This window comes from Protopterus annectens, chromosome 4.part1 (assembly GCF_019279795.1).
Source record: "Protopterus annectens isolate FY-2018-M chromosome 4.part1, PAN1.0, whole genome shotgun sequence".
Classification (NCBI taxonomy): Eukaryota; Metazoa; Chordata; order Ceratodontiformes; family Protopteridae; genus Protopterus; species Protopterus annectens.
This window is the reverse complement of record NC_056734.1, coordinates 536,385,009-536,404,428: the sequence shown is the minus strand read 5'-3', so window position 1 is coordinate 536,404,428 and position 19,420 is coordinate 536,385,009. Positions and strand designations below refer to the sequence as shown.

Sequence of the window (19,420 nt, the reverse complement as noted above, 5' to 3'; positions counted from 1 at the left end):
CAGAAAATGGAAGTTTTTTCCCCTCCAAAGGGAACTTATCTACCCAGCTAAGGAAGGTACAAGCCGACTGTTGATCCTCAAAAGCCTCAGAGTAATGTACTCTTCAGTGGCAGTAAAGCTCTGAAAGGATTTTCACCCAGACTTGTCTTTTAGTCAGCTCAGCTTGAGCTGCTTGACAGTTTGGATGCATGGAGGGCACCCTAAAGTTTTGAAAGCTGAACAGCTGTGATACCCTTGGCAGGATATAACTCGTACAGTAAGGCTACTGCAGCAGTGAACAATATGAACATCTATTGAGGCAAAACAGGAAACATTAATGTACCTGTGTGGTAAGGAACTAATGCCCATCTAGATTTATTTATTTATTTACCAAAATGTGTACAGCACTGATTACAAGTGCCTAATCTCAGCCTCAGACAATCAGACTTATATTTAGTGACAGACAACAGGAGTATAATGAAAATATATGTCTGTAAAATATCAGCTAACACAAATGTAAAGAGTATATACAACTGTAATATATACTATTTAAAATAAGACAAGTCTAGTTTAGAAAGCATTGCATCTGTGTGAGAATTACAGCTGTGTGTTGTGCAAGTGGGAATTATATGATAGTTGAATGGAGTGAAGTATGTTAGGCAGAGGTGAGTAGATTATAGGAGAAGGTATGTTAAGCAAAGTATTACCTGATGAAAAGTGTAGTCTGATGCAACAGAATGCACTATACGAGGGAGAGTGTTAGTACTAGGAAAAACACAGAGTGACAGTTCAGGCTAGGTGATATGGTTGGAGGACAGGTAAAGAGGAGGTGGGCCTTTAGTTAAGTGTCATATCTAAGATAAAATTAGGTGTCTTTTAGTTGTGGGAATACTTTTTCAGAGTTTTGGACATAGTATAAAGAAGCATGAATCTGGACAATGGAGATTAAGTTTGGGGGGGTTGCTGAGTGCTTGGGGTTCTTGAGGCTGTAAGAGGAAAATTGTCTAATTAGTTTAGCTGCTAGGCCAGAGATCATCTGGCTGATAACAAATTCCTTATATTTCTGTGCAATACTGTCTTGCTTATAATTCGCCCCCTTTTCACCAGGTCAATGTCTACACGAGTCCATTACTATTCACCAAAATATCTGAACATTTTTTGGACACATTTCACAAGTCTGGCTATCTCATTCCCCACAGCTGCCTTGGAGTAGTGGATACCTTTGGCTGATATTTTTATTTATTTATTTATAACTGACCCTCTTCATAACTACACAGGTCTTCTTTTCCCAGTGTTTAGCTTCCATTATGACCTCTGCTTTTCATTTATGACTGTATTAACGTCCATATTTATCCAGACTAACTGCTTTATGCTCCAGTACCATGCATCTCTGATTCATAATTTCATTTCTCTGTTCACTTTTTCTTCAGTGAACCTCAGAGCTTTGCCTCTCACAGTCTCACTGCTGCCTCTTCTTGTCATCCTTTGTTGTTGCTTCTCACTGTAGATAAAAATTAATAGAAGTCAATCCTGCTTTTGATCTCCAGAGTTCTGACCTTATTTTCCCCTCAAAAGTGGACGGATAATGAAACACACTGCGGCATGACCACTAAGGCTAAATAGCACAATAGTTTCAGTGAATTCAAAAACAGATAACTGAAGTGAATTACGTGAATCAGCACTCCAAGCTGTATTTTACAAGGGATTTCTCCTCTGTCTGAAGGTGTGCAAACTCAAAGTCAGATTACTTAAGCAGAAGTATACTGTGGTGCAGGTGGGGCTTGCTACCTGCAAAAAAAAAAAAAAAAATTGTAGATGTTTTACACTGCTGAAGTTGATAAGTGCTAACTCAAGCAGATTGTTTCAGTCACTTTCTGATTCACTTATTCATCAAGGATTCCAGAGTAACTCCCTTATTTCCAGTTTAGTTAGTTTGGAATCAGAAAAGGTCATGTGAAGAACATTCCTATTCCTATTCCTTGAAGGGTTGCGTGTGTGTGTGTGTGTGTCTCTCTCTCTCTCTCTCTCTGTGAAGGGGGTGGGGATGGGGAGGTGACAGCCTACAATTTGTAGTTTATAAGGTAGGGTGCACAGTAAGAGGCCATCCCTTTCAGAGGTGAGAAGCTATCCTCCTTGCACTCAATGGTGCATTTTGGGAACAAGTAGAGCGAATGTGCTGTTTATCTGCATAACTTTAGTGGTGCTAAAAGACTACTTACGCAGCATGAGAAATTCTCACCGCACAGCTATGGACAGAAATATACTGAAAATGTGCAGCTGAGATTTTAACTGTATGTTAAACTTGCTGAAGATAGCTTAGCTGTTATGCATGGCTGTAAGGGTTAGATTGAACAATGCCCCCAAGTATTTAAATAGGGGCACTGTCTGAACAGAAAGCATGCAAGTCCCATTTATAGTTTAGGTGGCAGGGATTTTGGAGTTTCTAATAACAAATATTTTTCTTCTTGGTGAAACAGGAAACACGCTACTGAACCAGGATCAGAATTGAGGAAATGCACTTGGTCTACCAGCTACTAAGATGTCTGTTGGCTGTGACTGTATAGATATTTTATATAAAACAGACAGATGATCTGGGTCCCTGCCCTTTTTCTGTCAGTTGCAGAGCTGCCAACATGGCTTCAGCCTTCTAAAAGCACTACATGCAAGCAGCACTGTGGAAGACAACAGTGCAAATAAAAGGACAGGAGCCTAAACAATGCTTTGGAATTTGGCAAAATACTGAACATTTTCCAAAAATTAGTTGCAACTGTATTAATGTTTTTGGGCTCTTAACTATTATCCTGGTAGTTCAACTAGTTCTCGTTTAGTTTGTCTTTCTTTTTATAACCCAATACTTATAAGCGACTGTACTCTACAAGCTGCTTCAAAACCCAGTAATTTATGGTACTGTAATTTATACTGTAATTCTGCTTGTTGCTCTTACTTTGCCATATTTGCTTTATATTGCATGCCACCACCTGATTTACTTGTATGTATAATGATTGTTTTACAGAGGGTAGCACTACAGCATCAGAGCACTTGTTTGTTCAGTTCACTTCCTGAGCAAGGTATGTTCTGGGCACAGTCTACTTGTCCTCCCTGTGTCCTAGTGAGTTTTCTTTGGGTACTCTAGCTATCTCCCACATGCCAAAGATATGCCATAGGTGAAATGGCAATCCTTTAAAATAGTCACATTCACGTATGTATGTATGTGTGCATGTGAGCGCACTTCAATGGGCTGGTATCTTGGAAAGGATTAGTTTCCCTACCTTGTATTCAGTGAGCGATAGGAGAGGTTCTGACTCTCGCCTGCCCTGAACTGGGTAAGTTAGTCATAAAAGGAAGACTAAATAAATAAGTAATCCAATGCATAGTTCTTACGACTATGTATCATTTATTTTATTTCAAATGCCCAAGATTGGAGTTTTCTCCCTAGGGCTTCAGTGAAAATATGTTATGTCTAGTTAGAATTTTCTAGAAAATAAATAGTAATCCATAAATAAATAATGAATAATAAATAAATGCATGCTTTAAATGTTAATATTCATTGCGGAGATGAATATGTTAATATATTCTACTGATTTTCTGAGCAAATCTGCTGTGTAACAGAGACCCATCAAAGGAGTCCTAATCACCACATATTCTGACATCAGGAACCATCTCATATTTTACAAGAGAATGTGCCCTTAATTTCTGTAAAAATGAATGTCACCTTTGTAATCAGTATATTATTCGTATTTCTTTTATTTTCTTCGACTGAGATGAATGTTTGCTCTCATGATAGAAGACATTTATTATCAAAATACTACAAAGGGAGTACAAAAATGTTTTGATTGAACAGAGTTTTGTTTCTCCTGGAAGCCCCTCACTGTGACATATGGCTATAGGACGCAATACTGCTGTTAGCAGAATGTTCTAAGAAATGTATAACTGAGTGGTTATGTTACACAGGACTCTATCACTAGTAATAGCCTTGGACAATGAAGTGGATAAGACTCTGTACTCAAGGCCTAGAATTCTTGTTTTCCTTACATCAGAACAATGCCAAGCAAAGACAGTTCATTGTCATGTTACAGCTACTACAGTGTGTGTGTTTGTGAAATGTTTTATTCTGCTTCTTTCTACACTCCTTTCAAATGGATTGTAAAGTACTGTAGCTGTGCTGTTGTCCTTCAACCAAGAATAAAGTCTGATATCAGAATAAGAGTGAAACGTGGATTCTGACAGAAGGTAATAGCTCTCGGTTGATACAGTCTTCTACCCAAACTATGGACCTGATAAGTGCATATCGCAGTTAACCAGTACTGATTATAGTTAACCAGTACTCATTATGGTTAACCAGTACTCATTATCTGTTGTTTGTAAATTGTGCTGTGTTTGCTGCACATATTACTGCTTTTTCAAACAATGTATTTCATTCATCCTATATTATCTCTGTGGGAAAAAAAAACATCTTCATATTACCTCTCATTTAACCCCTCCCCATGTTTAAATCGTACACCTGTGATCCTGTACAACTCACTCTGTTTTTTTTTCAACGGTGTTTCCTTAATGAACCAAATCAGCTCCTTTGAGAGTTTATCTCAGTTCACCCTACCCCTCTTTTAGAGTATAACATTCCATTTGTCTGTCTGCTTCTGTCTCTCTCTGTCTGCTGCTTTCTTCTCACAGGACTTGGCATTGACTCTATATCACTCATGTGGCCTTTCATCAAGACAGTCTTGCCAAGCTACATATCATTTCTGAGCTGGGTCTTATTAACTGTACAGATGGATGTTAAATTCTTATTTTCTACCCTGAGCACTTTATCCAATGTATTTTACGTAAAACATAACATGGTAACATAGAAGGTAATCTGTTTATGTATTTCTTATCTAATTTTCAGAGCAAGTTAACTTGTACCATACTTGTAAATAAATTATAACATTTTTTGACTACTTAGAAATGTAAAGCAGTGAGATATATATTTTAAAACATTAAGGAAAATAATAAACACATTTCTACCATACATATGTGTCTGCTTTTATCATTCCATTGCAGTCAACAAAAACCTACTGTTCTGTTACCATTATGAAGGATTTTATTAGTTAGCAATGCATGTATCAGGCTTCCTTTTGCTGGGGTAAGGCCATGCTCTTCCATACTGTACTTTATGGACTGATCTTCCTAGGCAACTGATGTGTAACACTAATGTAGTACATGGAACACCACAATTATGCTCTGAAATTGGGACGAAGACAACTTTAAGTACATTTCTGATGCAAGGAAGATTGTCAATAAAGTTTGTTAAAAACCTTTCAGGACTGTTGTGCTCTAGTCTCATAATACAGCATTTACCAGCAGCTACTAAAGAACAGCAATGGGAAGCGGAAACAGTTTTAAAGCAGTAATATACTTCGTACTGTGACACTTCATTTGTGTGTGTGGCAGCATGAAGTACATTACAGCTTTTAAAGTTGTTAGAGGATCAGCCATACACTGTCTCAGGCCCACATGAGTGGCACAGCACTACAAATTCTAGAGCAAATACTCTGACTCCTATTGTTCCTTTTTTACCTCTGCATCATACAAATACAGGTCCCGGTACTACAAAGAATTGTGTGATAGCACTAAATGACTTACAGCTTTCAAAGCTGTAAACCACTTAAGTGTTCCCTTACTTTTTCCCCTCTTTCTGTGTAACATGGAGCAGCTACAGCTCTGTGCTCTACAATTACAACCGAGTCTCTTCAATCATAACCCTTCTTAAGCTGAATTTCTGGACATACAGTTCTCAAGCATATAATCACTTGTTTATGATAGGACAGTTCGTAATCTACTATGTTGAAAGCAGTGCTACATTTCAGAAAATGGCCTTACTCAATTGTGGACTAACACTAATATTTTTTAAGGTTAGTTTGTAATTTCCAAAATATACAGTGTGACTGCTGTTCTAAAGTAACATAGCTCTGTTCTGTCCATTTAAAATTAGACTTTAATATTTCCTATCTGCACCTGACATTTTTCCTAGATCAGCTCTGCCCTCTTCATTAGTGTCAGCACAATGAAAACCTCCAAAACAGAAGACGGCAGTATATGTGTGAAGTGCAACCAAGCATGATCATGCACTTCCAAATGACGTTCTGGGAACTATACCACCTTTGAAAACTGAGGTTACTTTGGTATCTGTGCCCCCATATGGCTATCTTTAATACGTAATTGCTGTGTTTTGGCATCACTTGAAGCCAGCCACAAATTTAAACATACTTCTTGAAAGCCATATCAGCAGATCAGAAGTGGTATTTATCATCCGAACAGGCAACATGTGAAATGCAACTATTGGTCTGCAGCCCCACCCAGTGCACCTGTAATGGCCACATACGGCAACATTCTACTGATCTTTTGCAGTTGTAAATACAAACATATGTCCTGGATTTATTCTATGCATAAGCATGGTTTAAGTTCTCCCTCATTCTCAAGTACACAAAAGCATGCCAGAGCACCATGCAATACACCCGCAGGATTCACTTAATAAATTACCTCTCTAATATGGACCCAGTATAAGTCACAAAACGTAAAACCTCTGACAGTAAACTGAAACAATCAAACTCAATTAAATGCACATCCACTGAAATTCTGGGCAACAACCCCCAAAAAGCATGCCCTCCATACCTATGTACTACAACTCCACAGTCATACAACATCAGGAAAAACAGAAACCATTAAGTAAGGTTGAAAAACTGCTTGCACAGCCATAGTCGAGAAATAGAGCTGAAACAATTTATCATCCCAGGAGTTGCATTTTCACATGGTTGACTGTTCCAGTTTACTTTTAACAAGTGACCACTTGTCAAATGGTTGCTCTCCCCTCTAATATAAGGAAACTATATACGGCCATGGTGGTGCAGTGGTTGGCATTTCCGCCTCACAGCAAGAGGGTCTCCGGTTCGATCCTCAGCTGGGGTGCCTTCTGTGCGGAGTCTGCATGTCCTCCCTGTGGTCTCGTGGGTTTCCTCCGGGTGCTTTGGTTTCCTCCCACATCCCAAAGACTTGCTGTAGGTGGATTGGACACTCTAAATTGGTCCTAGGTGTGAGTGTGTGCATGTGTGTGCCTTCTGTGGAAGGTTGGGCGCTGGGCTGGCAACTCGACACTGTAAAACTCCACTGCCAATCATGAGCGGACAGGTGATCCGCTGTGGCGACCCCTAACCGGGAAAAGCCAAAAAAAAAAGAAGATATATGTTATACTACTTTAGAGATGAGATGATGCCTTGTAAAGTGTAGCACCCATCTCTGTGGGGTCTCTACTTAATGAGAAGATGCGCCCAGTTAACTTTAAGTGGAACATAAAATGCCACTATATCACAGTCTTGTGTTCATTGCTGAATTTATCCTGCTACCAAAAGAAAAAAAAAAGGTTTAGAATGCCAAATCCCGAAGAAGGAAAGTGCCAATGGAGGCCTGGTACCTGGAATCAGAGTCAGGGCTACAATGCTTGCAGAAGATGTGAACTGACAATTGAGTGATCATGAGACAGATGTCCACAGTGGGTCACATTCTTGAAACAAGCAATGGAAGCAGCTATGCCATTGTTATAGTAGTCATTCACAGCAGCATTTTCCAGCAGATTGAGCTATGATATTACAAGATTTTCACAGTTTAATGACACCACTAATGCCTACAATAATGGGATAGTATAGGGATTGGATATTAACAGGAAGCCCTTTAATGGGGTTTGCCAGTATTCAGTTGTCTAGGTACAGGAACATACAAATTTCCTTCTTCCATAAGGCGTCTACCACAGTGACTAGCAGTTTGGCCTGTATAACGTGTACAAACCAGAATGCAACACAAGACAATGAAAGTGAGGCTAACCAAAAGCAACATGAAATGATTTCCTGCATAGAACCCAGACGCTGATATATTGGAAAGTATTCATGGTGTCCAGAAACACCAATCAGGTGCACTGCTGTTCCACGGCCATGTTTCTAGATAGCAGTCATCTGGTATATATCTGATGTGTGACCTGAAGTCACTGAGCCCCAGGATGGGAGCAAACTCTCCTTATTAGTTCAAAGCAAAGAAAAAAGAAAAACTTGAGCATAGACTCAATGGATAAACAGTATCACAGAGCCTTTGCTGCATATGATGGGCCTGTCTTAACATTTCTGCAGAGACTGCTTGGTTTCTCTGAGTGGGATGAAGATGAAGTTATTTGTGGCTACATCTAGAACATACTGGCCTATGATGATATGATTCTTAGCTTTTTTCTTTAATTTTATTTATTTTTCCCTTCTCTGAGTTTGTATGATCTTCGAGGTAGCATGTACAGCAGTGGTTATGATGGGGGCAGATTTGGATTAAGTGAGGGAACACTAGAAAACAACTCTATTTTATTTTTATGATATTTGGAAATATGATTTATTGGATTTATGATATTACATTGGTTATATTTTTGAGATGCAATAGTTGGCATATCAAAATGGCTCACCCAGGCTCAAGTTGTTAGGAAGTGCAATTAAGCAGGTGCTGGTGGTGCAGGATTACAGTCCTGGCATTGCTTTATGAAGCCACGATACAACAGCTTCCTAAATGAATGCTGTTACTACAACTGTGATCACTTTTGGAGTGCTGAAACAATCAGTGTGTGGTGATTAGCTGTAAGAACCTGACTGCTACAGTTTTGGAGCACAGAAGAGTTAATGTTTTGAGGGTCAGAGCTTGCACTTTGAGAAGAACTTTTTTTTTGTTCATCGACTTTAAGTTGAGAGGAGCACCAGTTTTGGGGACCTGTACAAGGCACCAGCTCTAGCTACAGTTCTGCAGGAGGAGGCGTACAAGGATGGATGGTTTTCTTATCCTCTTCTGACTGTAATGCAAAGACCTCAAGATATATAGAATCCTCTTTTCTTGAGAGGGATGGAAAATAATCCACCACAAATTCTATGAGGAATTTCATAGAATGTGCCCAAGAACATGAAGTGATGAGCTGATGTCAGGCAACCATGGGGGGTTAGATGATGGGGTCCTAATCTTAGTGTAGTTCATGACAAAGGCAGTACCCAATCAGGTGAGAACTGTAGAGAGCTTAGCTTAGGCATAAAGCCATGCTCCCTAAGGAGGTGCATGAGGATAAGTCCTGCCATATATCCAACACCTATGCCTTCTCTGTGAGTTTCTATGGTGCAGGAAGAGCTATGGGAGGCTCTTCAGCTGCAGGTGGTGAATCTTTCTTCACTCAAAACAAGATCAAAGAACTAAACTCTTGGATTCTGAATGATGCCAATAAGCACTTGTTGGATGACCCTAGGGATGACTCCATGTGAGCTGGCTGAGTGAGTCATTCTTCAAACAGTCTAACATGGTAAGGTTTGCACAGATACCCCATGATACATCTCCATGGCAGCTGATTGCTGTATGCCTTTCATTCTCCTCTCATGGTCAGCTGATGACACGTACAAGATTAAGCTCCCTCTTGTTAAGGAAAAGCTCATGATTTATAACAAATACCAAGAGGTGTCAAGCACTGATTTTGCTGCAAGAGACTTTCTTCTGTAACATATTTTCCTCCATTTCTCATGACCATCAAGCAATGTGATAGGAATAGTAGGGTGAAGGAGGGTGGCTGATCTAGATGCAACATTTTATGGGGCACAGTCATGACCGTAGAGGATGTGCTCATCCATACCTGTAAACAGTATTGGTCATTTCAGCTGCTTAAATGCCAGGCTGTGCTTGTGGAACAAGAACTATAGCAAGAAGGTAGTATATATCTTTACTGCAGTTTAGCAAAGTTGTTTGGATATAGATTAGCAAAGAGTAATATTACAAATATACATAATAATACTTTGTTTAACTTGAACACCCTTTTTAAGTGTAAATAATAATTTAATGAACTGTAGTGAGGACCTACTATAATTCTTTTCTACAGTTTATCGATGGTGTTTGATGCAACAAAAAGCTATTTTTAGGTCTTAAATTTAGACAATATGTTTCAAATTTGAGACAATTTTCTTTTGATCCTGAACTTCAAATTGGGTGGGGGCAAATGAAGGCATTGCTCAGGGTGCCAACCAACCTTTCTACGGCTCTGCAATCAAGCCCTCCTCTCCATTGTCAACCAACTTTGTTACAGCTCAGATATCATCCAACAGGATCTGGAAGGCTTGATGTACTGCTAACTTCCCCCCACCATGGTAGTCAATAGGTACACTAACAAATCAGAGCTTATAATACAGGCTTAGTGATGTGCACATTCTTACACACACTGAATTTAGCTGCAGCATTGCATGATTCTTGCCAGACAGAAGCACCAAACATTAAATGGTTCTTGAAATGCCATATAGCTTCTGCCAGATATCAGTTATCCAGCAGGTAAGAATACCCACCTTCTCCCCACGAATGGGCAAACTGACATCAGCTGTGCATTCTCATCTCCCTTCCCAACATTCCACTGGGGTGGGGCTTGTAAGTTAAAAAAAGGTCCTGAAGGCTGTAGTTAGGTCTCCATTCCTGTATGCCACAGAGCCCTAGCAATTTCACTGTACCACAAAGATGATGCAAGAAAGGACTTTTATAATATCTTGTCTCCAGATACTTAATCTTTTCCTGTGTGACCAAAACTGATGCATGATCTTAAGAGAGACCCTTCTGCTGACGTCTTCACTGGCCACCCTTCACAACTATCATGGCTGAGATAAAAGATTGACCTTCTCTCATTGTTTCTTGCTGGAAACTGGGTTATTACTCAGGTACCTGTGATAATACTTCATGTTGTACATTAAGTCAACAAAACATAAGCACTGATGATGTGAGACATCCACACATCATAAACAGTGCTACCATGAGTCTTCCACAGAACGTAAGTAGTGCTACTGACAGACTATCACAAAATATAAATGCTGCTGTGAGTCTTCCACAAAACATAAACACTGCTGCTGTGATACTTACACAGAACATAAGCAGTGCTGCTGTGAGTCATCCACAAAGCATAAACAGTTTTGCTGTGAGACTTTCACAGAACATAAACGTTACTGCTGTGAGACTTCCACAGAAAATAAGCAATGCTGCTGTGAGTTTTCCACAGAATAAGCAGCACTGTTGCAAGTTATACACAAAACATAATCAGTGTTGCTGTGAGACTTTCACAGAACAGAAGTACTGCTGTAAGATTTCCACAGAATAAGCACTGCTGTGGAAGCCATCCATACAACTTAACCAGTGTTGCAGTGAGACTTTCACAGAACATAAAAGATACTGCTGTAAGACTTCCACAGAACATAAGCAGTGCTGTTGTGAGTATTCCACAGAACATAATCAGTGCTGCCATACGTCTTCCACAGAATATACGCAGCACTGCCGTGAGTCTTTCACAGAACATAAGCAGTGCTGCCGTGAGTCTTGCACAGAACATAAGTAGTGCTGCTGTGAGTCTTCCACAGAACATAAGCAGCGCTGCCGTGAGTCTTGCAAAGAACATAAGCAGTGCTGCCATGAGTCTTGCACAGAACACAAGTAGTGCTGCCGTGAGTTTTGCAAAGAACATAAGTAGTGCTGCTGTGAGTCTTTCATAGAACATAAGCAGCGCTGCCATGAGTCTTCCACAGAACATAAGCAGTGCTGCCGTGAGTTTTGCACAGAACACAAGTAGTGCTGCCGTGAGTTTTGCAAAGAACATAAGCAGTGCTGCCGTGAGTCTTTCATAGAACATAAGCAGCGCTGCCATGAGTCTTCCACAGAACATAAGCAGTGCTGCCGTGAGTTTTGCACAGAACACAAGTAGTGCTGCCGTGAGTTTTGCAAAGAACATAAGCAGTGCTGCCGTGAGTCTTGCACAGAACACAAGTAGTGCTGCTATGAGTCTTGCACAGAACATGAGCAGTGCTGCTGTGAGTCTTGCACAGAACATGAGCAGTGCTGCTGTGAGTTTTCAACAGTAAGTAAGCAATGCTGCTGTTAGTCTTTCACAGAATATAAGTTTTGCTACTGTGAGAATATAAACACCAGTGCTGTGAGACTTCCAAAGAACATATACAGTGCTGGCATGAGGTAGTCTTGTAATCTTGATGCAGTTTGAGAATCAAACACCATAATTTCAAAATAAGCTCAGAACATTTTTAATTAATACAAATGAAGGTGCTTCAGAGCTATAGGATAGAATCTACAATGTATATTCCTGTGCAAATTATGGAGTCCTACTCTGCTAATCGTGTATGCATGTACTGTAAAACTTTATAGACATGTTAAATTGTACTCTGTGGTTCTCTTTTGCTACTATCTTTTTCGTTATAAATGTCACATTTTTTGTGATCTTATTGATCTCTGAAAAATAATATATTGCCTGTTGTTACCTTATTTCTAACTCTGTGTTTTGCTGTAAAACTTTGTAATATTTTATAAAAGGTGTTATTGTAAAACTATGCAATAGTTTCTCCAATATGAGCCCAGGTCATGGCTGATAAGGGCACTTGGACCAGTTCACTTACCTGGTTCAAGCTCATTATATTAGTTGTAACCAAACACCATTCCAATTAAAAAATACAAGTATATAAATATATATAAAACAAAAACAACAAATAAGCACTGTTACTAATAAAAATACCAAAAGTAACCAATTTTGCTTACTAGAGTGAATACATAACTTTTTAGGGACCTCTTAAATCCTTACAGTGTAGGGGGTCCCTCAGACACTGGGTCAGATGTCTCAGAGGCATATATCCAGATGGCAAAAAGACTGTACAATGGATGTCACAGATTCTGCTTTGGACACCTCCAACAGACAATGGGGGACAAAGAGCTCCCTAAGATATTGAGAACTCATATAGTGGAGAACTAAAAGGTTAGCAAATGGATAAATTACTAAAGTTAGGATCAAGACTGGAACTGTGTGAGTGACAGAAATGGACAGAGGAGTGTGTGAACCGAGCATGCACTGTTAGTCTGGCACATCATGTGACAACAAGCTCTGGTCAGAGGTGCACATGTTTATACCTCCTTAAGCAGGGAAGCTATAAAAGTTCCTGAAATGTGCAAGGATATTTGAACTGACAAGAGTTACCCACTGCAGAGGGTCTTTGAAGTCACATCCACTGCTACCTGGGTAAGCAAGCATCAGTGGGGGTTGTGTCTACTTTTACTTTTAGTCAGACATTTTGGATCAGGAGAACTGTCAGGAAAGCATACAGCAAACATCTTCCCAGTCATGGAACAACACATTATTTTACCTTGTGACAAAATTGTTCTCCTGGGAGTTTGTCCGAGAGGAAAACAGGTTTATATCTGGTTGGCTCTGGAAACCCACTGATATATCACACCACAATTAACTGAAAACAAATTAACAAGAATGGAACATTATATTCCAGAAGAGTGATTATTCTATATTATCATGTCATTTTTCAATGTCTAAAGATGCATGTTTGTATTAGTGTGTATGCAGGAGGTAAAGCCTCTTTGTACTTCCTAAATTAAACACTCTTGGTATGAAGTTGTACAATGACAGGGATAACTGAAATAACTGGGTTTGTGTAATCCTGTTAAGAAACTTATCCTTGAGGTTTTATGGTCTTGCGCTGAGAAAACTGAACAAGTAGGTGTGTGGACAGTACAACCCAAACACTGGAGGATGCAGGGGATAGGAGTTGTCCTGTTGAAAAAGGATAAATTCCTTGTCTACTGACTCTTGATTTGTTGTGCTACTACATATTAGTTAAGAACACGGTATTTTGCAGCTAGTTTTTTTTCAGTAGGACAACCCCTCCCTCATCCTCCAATGTGTGGGGTGCACTTTTCAATTTAGTCTGCGATGTTCCATCCTCATTAATTTGTTTTCTGATTCACTGTGCTGCAGTGTGTATATCCACTACTACTGATGTTGTACAGATGTCAAATGTGGAAAGGTGTTTCTGTTCAACACTTGTTAGTGTTTGGGTCTATTTGCTAAGCAGGTATGCTTGACTGTTTTTTTTTTTTTTGTGCTTCTGGCAAGAATGCTTCTACACAGCGAGATCCTTTGCTTTATTAGGTACCACAGCTATAAAGAATGCTTGCACAGGGGGTGGGAGTGGGTTCCTTCCTATTTATTGATATAGCACATGGTTGTGGTACTGTCTGCCCTTGTTAGAAGAGGAAATGGAAACAGCTTTTGGCCCACCTCTTCAGTAACGTTTAAACTGCTCTGATCTATTCTAAATATCTGTGCTACTACAGAAAGTTGAAAGGCTGCAAGCCTTGAAGATGGATTTCCTCAAATCATGTCTGAGGCCCCAAGAATGGTCAAGCTACAGGCATTCACATACTAATATGGTGTACTACCAATCTGGGAGTTGCACAAACCATGCCACAGACCTAAATTGTAATGCATTTAAGATGATGACTGTTAAAGGCTCAAGTAAAACTCTTAATTTTTATTATCTGATTACTAGTTACATCCACAGGTGTATAAACATTTGTGATTCATATGGACACTTAGCCATGATGTTTCCATTTAGTTCTTTACAGATACTAGGTGGAATAACAGCGTACTGTGTGAAAGAAATCAGGAGCCCATGGTTTTATCTTTTTTGAAAAATTAGTTGACATGGCAGAAGTTATCAATGTCATACAACACTATACTGAAAAAAGTTTTTTTTTTTTTAAGCTAGGACCTATTTTTGAAGTACACGAAGCTGATACTTACTATCTGGTGAGCTGGATACCAACAATTGCTTAAGATTGCTCCTCTTAAACATGCCAGTCATTCATGTCTCTCCAGTTAGTCTTAAGCCCATTCATTGCCCACTGGGATTAAATTTAATTAGAGGGGTCATCAGGTAGCTGTGAAAGAACTTTGGTTAATAATCTCACTGCTCCATCTGTTAAGGATATCCTTGTCCTAGCAGGCCTATAGTCTTGATTCAACCCCCTCCCCCGTACAGACTGCAGGCTTCCGCAGCAGCCCTAGTTATTGTGCCTATCACTGGTAAGGGTGATGGCTCTTCCATTTATTTCCTAACCTCACCTCTCAAGGATACGATATGTGGACTAACAAGGGGGGGGGCAGTACTGGCCTGTGATGCATGCACATTTTTATGCATTTGCTAACCTTTGGATATAGTGCTTTGCATTTCTTGTTGTGTCCATGTGCACATGATGACCTATCCTGCTGCTGCATATGATCTCTCCCTTTGCCAAAGGCCAGTAAAACACTGGGTCAATCAACCTCCTTCCCCTGAGATGGTGGCAGTTGCTCAGTCCTATGTTCCCTTGTTATCCAGAGTTAAGACTTTATCTCTGTACCATAATGTTGGAAGATACCAGCTATATTAGACTGAAAAACACAAGTCTTAGTATGAGGGTATAGTAATCTAGCTACACAAGCTCTTAAAACACCATTTTTAAAGTCTGATGCCCACTTCCTAAAACACATACTATCTCCTTCTGTTATGTTAGTTTGAAGTCCCCCAGATGAATGAATTTTACAGTGTTTTCCTTCTGACCAGTGGTCCATGACTTGGATGGGACAGCAGGTTTAGGCACGCATTGTAATAAATTCAGCTTCTACTCCTACGATGGAGCTGAACTGCTGACACACACACACACACACACACACACACACACAAGCATACTATCACTGAAAGGTATAAATGTAAAGTTCCAAAGAAAGAAGCAGCAAGGACAAGAGGAAGTGCATATTACATAGCAATAACTCCTCAGTGTAGTGCAATTTCACCTTATTTCTAATCCAAGCAAACAAATTCCACAGTATAATGTGCTATAAACAGAAATGCCAACATGTACTCATACCTGGAGTAATGGGATAAAATCTTCTGGCTCTAAATGATGACAGCCTGGTTTGGCAAGAAGGTGCACAAACTTTGATGCATCATCATGGTAGTTCTGTAATAAACTGCAAAAGACACACATTGTTATGGTAGTGTTACAGTAATCACGATTCACAAATGACACACATTGTTATGGTACTGTTACAGTAATCAAGTGACTCACAAACGACACACATTATTATGGTAGTGTTACAGTAATCACGTGACTCTTCAGCTGTTGTGTCTGCTGTTCTCTGCCTCTCTCTTCCACTTAAGATAAATAGCAACATTTTAATTTCACATTATGTCACAGATTCTGGTGCCTCACATTTACTCATTTCTCCAGTAGTTACAGAATTGGTCATCGTCTTATGCACGGATGGAAGGAGGAGGAGCCACACATAAGGTTTCTACACTTGTTAATATATAAATGTAGGACTACAGATTGCTTTAGCATGTTTTTCAAAATAAGTGCTGGACAATTTTACAAAGGAACTCAAAGCATACATGTATTTTTATTATGCCAACTTTCTATTTATTAATAAATCAGAATGAGCTGAGAAATAGAATAATTACAATCCCCACATTGACCGAATAGTACAAAAATGTTTTGTGTACCAGATGGGAAAAGTAGACTAATCGTTGGCCCACAAACCAAGATCCCAAAAAGATAAATAAAGAAATAATACAAACAAATACATATTTGTTAACTAGACAGGACCACTGGACCCATGTTTGTTGAAGGATGTAGGTCTAGCAGCAAAATCTTGGTGAATCTGTTTAACAAATGTAGCTCCCACTGTATTTCATTGTAGAAGTAATAGACTGTAGTTTTTCATCACACCACAAGGTGGAGCTCTTTTCAGGAATATAAAAGACAATTTCGAAAGTGAAAGAGGAGGCTGATATACTAGCTGAAGGAGGGAAGACTGAAACAGGTAGCTGAAGGGAAAAAGGGCCTTGCAGCATGACTGTTTTTTCTTTCCTAGTGCTTTGGGACAGGGAAGTGAAGTAGCAGATTGTGTCTGTCTTTTGCTGGAATCCTGGATGATGGTATTTTGTAGAATCAGGAGAGAAGTCTGAAACCAGTAGTTCCACTCCTGCATATAATTCAGAAAGAAAAGGAGTTCCTTTGGGCCTAGTACAGAGAAGCCATAGATGATTACCAGAGTTCTGGCAGGTGATTTTTCTACTTTTCTCATCAGAGGAACCACGGTGCCTGGTCACTATGATATTCTCAACGTAGAGGTGAGAGGAAGTCATTTTATATTTTTATAAGATTGTGGATCCCCCCAAATGCTTTGTGGATTACAAATAACTAGGATCCATATGAGCTCCAACTTGGGCCCCATCATGCCGGCAGCAAGACTGTAAGTAGTCACTGGCAGTGAACAGGGTACAATAGAGTGTTTCACAGTTGGTCTGTTTAGATTTGATAAAGGGGGTTGAATGTGTTAGTACTGCTCAATGACATTGCATTTTTCCCATGTGTGTATTGCTGCATTATAAAGCTTTACTGCTCATTGATATTGCCTTCTTTGTGCATGTTTGAATGTCAAGACCTTTTCCTGTTGAGTTCTGGGGAAGAGGGTTTATGTATGTTTTCATTGCATGCATATCTCACATTGCCTTATTGCTAACTGGTGCACTGTTGAAATAATTTGTTTGTGGTTGTGCTATTGCCTTTTAAACTGGATGTGTCACCTAGAATAAAATCTGTCATTCTTGCCACCTTGGTGTGTTGGGCCTATAGGGGTGTCACCAGAGTCAGGTGGGAAGGAACCCATATCTATTGCAGGTGCACTACATTTGGGGGCTCGTCCGGGATTGCCTGTACTGCCTTGGACTCCAACCTATTCCCCTGCACATGTGGAAAGCAAATTCAGTAGAAACATGAACCCAGAAGTAGCTGCTAAGTGGTGCAAACAGCATAATGCTCAGTCAGAGCATTGCTTAGTTCTGGAGTTGGCAGGGGTCACATGGACTGATATGCAAATACATCAAGTCACAGGATCCTTTACCAGTTGTAGGGCATGGACAGCACTATCGACCCTACCGAGCAGAGCACATTGGCCTTATTAGAATGGAAACGTCCTTTAGTGTATGAGCACATACCTTCGAGTGTACAAATTTCAGGTGAGAGTGCAGTCCGTGTGGTAATCCCTGAGAAGTGCACTACCTCAGTAACAGAGAAAATAACTGTGGAAGCTATCCAAGTAGGTCAGAACCTTACACCAGAAGCTGCAGCTTCACTGCCCATAAATACTATAGGGTCTGAAGTTTTGAATGCTTTGGGAAGTATTGTAGAAAAATGCTTAAAGCCTACACAGCCATTCACTGGGTTTGGCTATCGCAAATTGCATTTCTTTTCAGGCAAACAACCCACACCTCAGGGAGAGGATCAGGCTTCACAAGCCCTAGAGGAGTGGGATATCCCAGAATCTCAACAGAAGCAGTGGATAGCTGAAAGTCTAAAGGGATTAGCTGTGGATACCATACACAGCCTAAGGATGGCTAAGCAAGACTGCACAGCCAAGGACTATCTAGGGGTATTGCAGGATGCTTTTGTAAGGACTGAGAGGGCTGCTGACCTACTTTATCAGTTTGAACATACATACCACAAGAAGTTGGTGAGAAACTATCTGATTATATTAAGCTATTAGATAAAATGCTCCACCAGATCATCCTAAAGAAGGGGGTGGGTTCGAAAGTAGCTGACCAAGTACGGATTGGACAAATTTTACAGGGAGCTCAAGCTATGGATCCCATTGTGTGGAAAATGAGGATGAGAAATAGGGAAGAGACTCTAACTTATTCTCAGTTGGCTAAAGAGGTGAGGGAAGAGGAAGCCCTGTTGGAAGCCAAATCTCAGTGTTCAACAGCAACTAAAACAGTGAGTGAACCCCCAGCAGGAGCTTACAGCCGTACCCACTACTCAAACAGGAGTCGTGGCCCAGAGTGTTCGCAATGTAGAGGTGTCACAGTTGCAGATGCAGGTGTCTTCCCTGACCGACGCCATAGCTCAAGTCACCAAGACAGTTGCAGAATTACAGAAAGCTGTGGTAACTTTAGCTGAAGGGAGGAATGCATCAGCTAGAACCTCCACAAAAGGACTCAGGGAAGAACTGAATCAGCAAATGTTCAGAGTTCCTACTGGATTTTGTTTTTGCTGTGGGGATGCAGGGCATATAAAGCGACAGTGTCCTAATGCAGAGAACTTGAAAAAAGTGAACAAACTATTATTGGCTAGTGCAATGCAGGGGAAATGTCAAAGGGCCTCTGTGAAGGAGCCAGCTGGGTGCCCAGTTACAAAGAGCTCCATAAAATCTAACATCAAGAGACACCATCCTGGATCTTCTTTCCACACAAACCCTTGTAATAGGGGAGAGAAACGACTTACTATGCACACTTCTAGCTCATCTGAGGTGAGCAACTGAACTGGAAAGCTATCTCAGCCAAAATCTCAGCATCTGAGACCACAAAGCATTACTAAGCAACAGTCTTATCTGTTAAAATGGCAAGGTCAACCGGTGGTACCTCAACCACATGCTGACTGCTATACAGCTGAACGGCACCGGAAACAGAAACTACCCGTGGCCTACTGGGACTGTCCCTGGTCTTGTCAGTAAAAATAGGAGGAGTGTATAGAAAAGCCCTGTTGGATA

The 19,420-nt window shown here is 40.2% G+C and overlaps 1 protein-coding gene across 1 annotated transcript in view; it reads right to left on the bottom strand.

The window, feature by feature from the left end:
* Positions 1-19,420, bottom strand: part of LOC122801246 (serine/threonine-protein phosphatase 2A regulatory subunit B'' subunit alpha-like) — a 1,986,253-nt gene that overhangs the window by 19,595 nt on the left and 1,947,238 nt on the right. Inside the window, exon 9 of the mRNA XM_044070799.1 lies at positions 15,739-15,841. Coding sequence (XP_043926734.1) covers positions 15,739-15,841 — 103 coding nt within the window. The remainder of the gene's footprint in view (positions 1-15,738; positions 15,842-19,420) is intronic.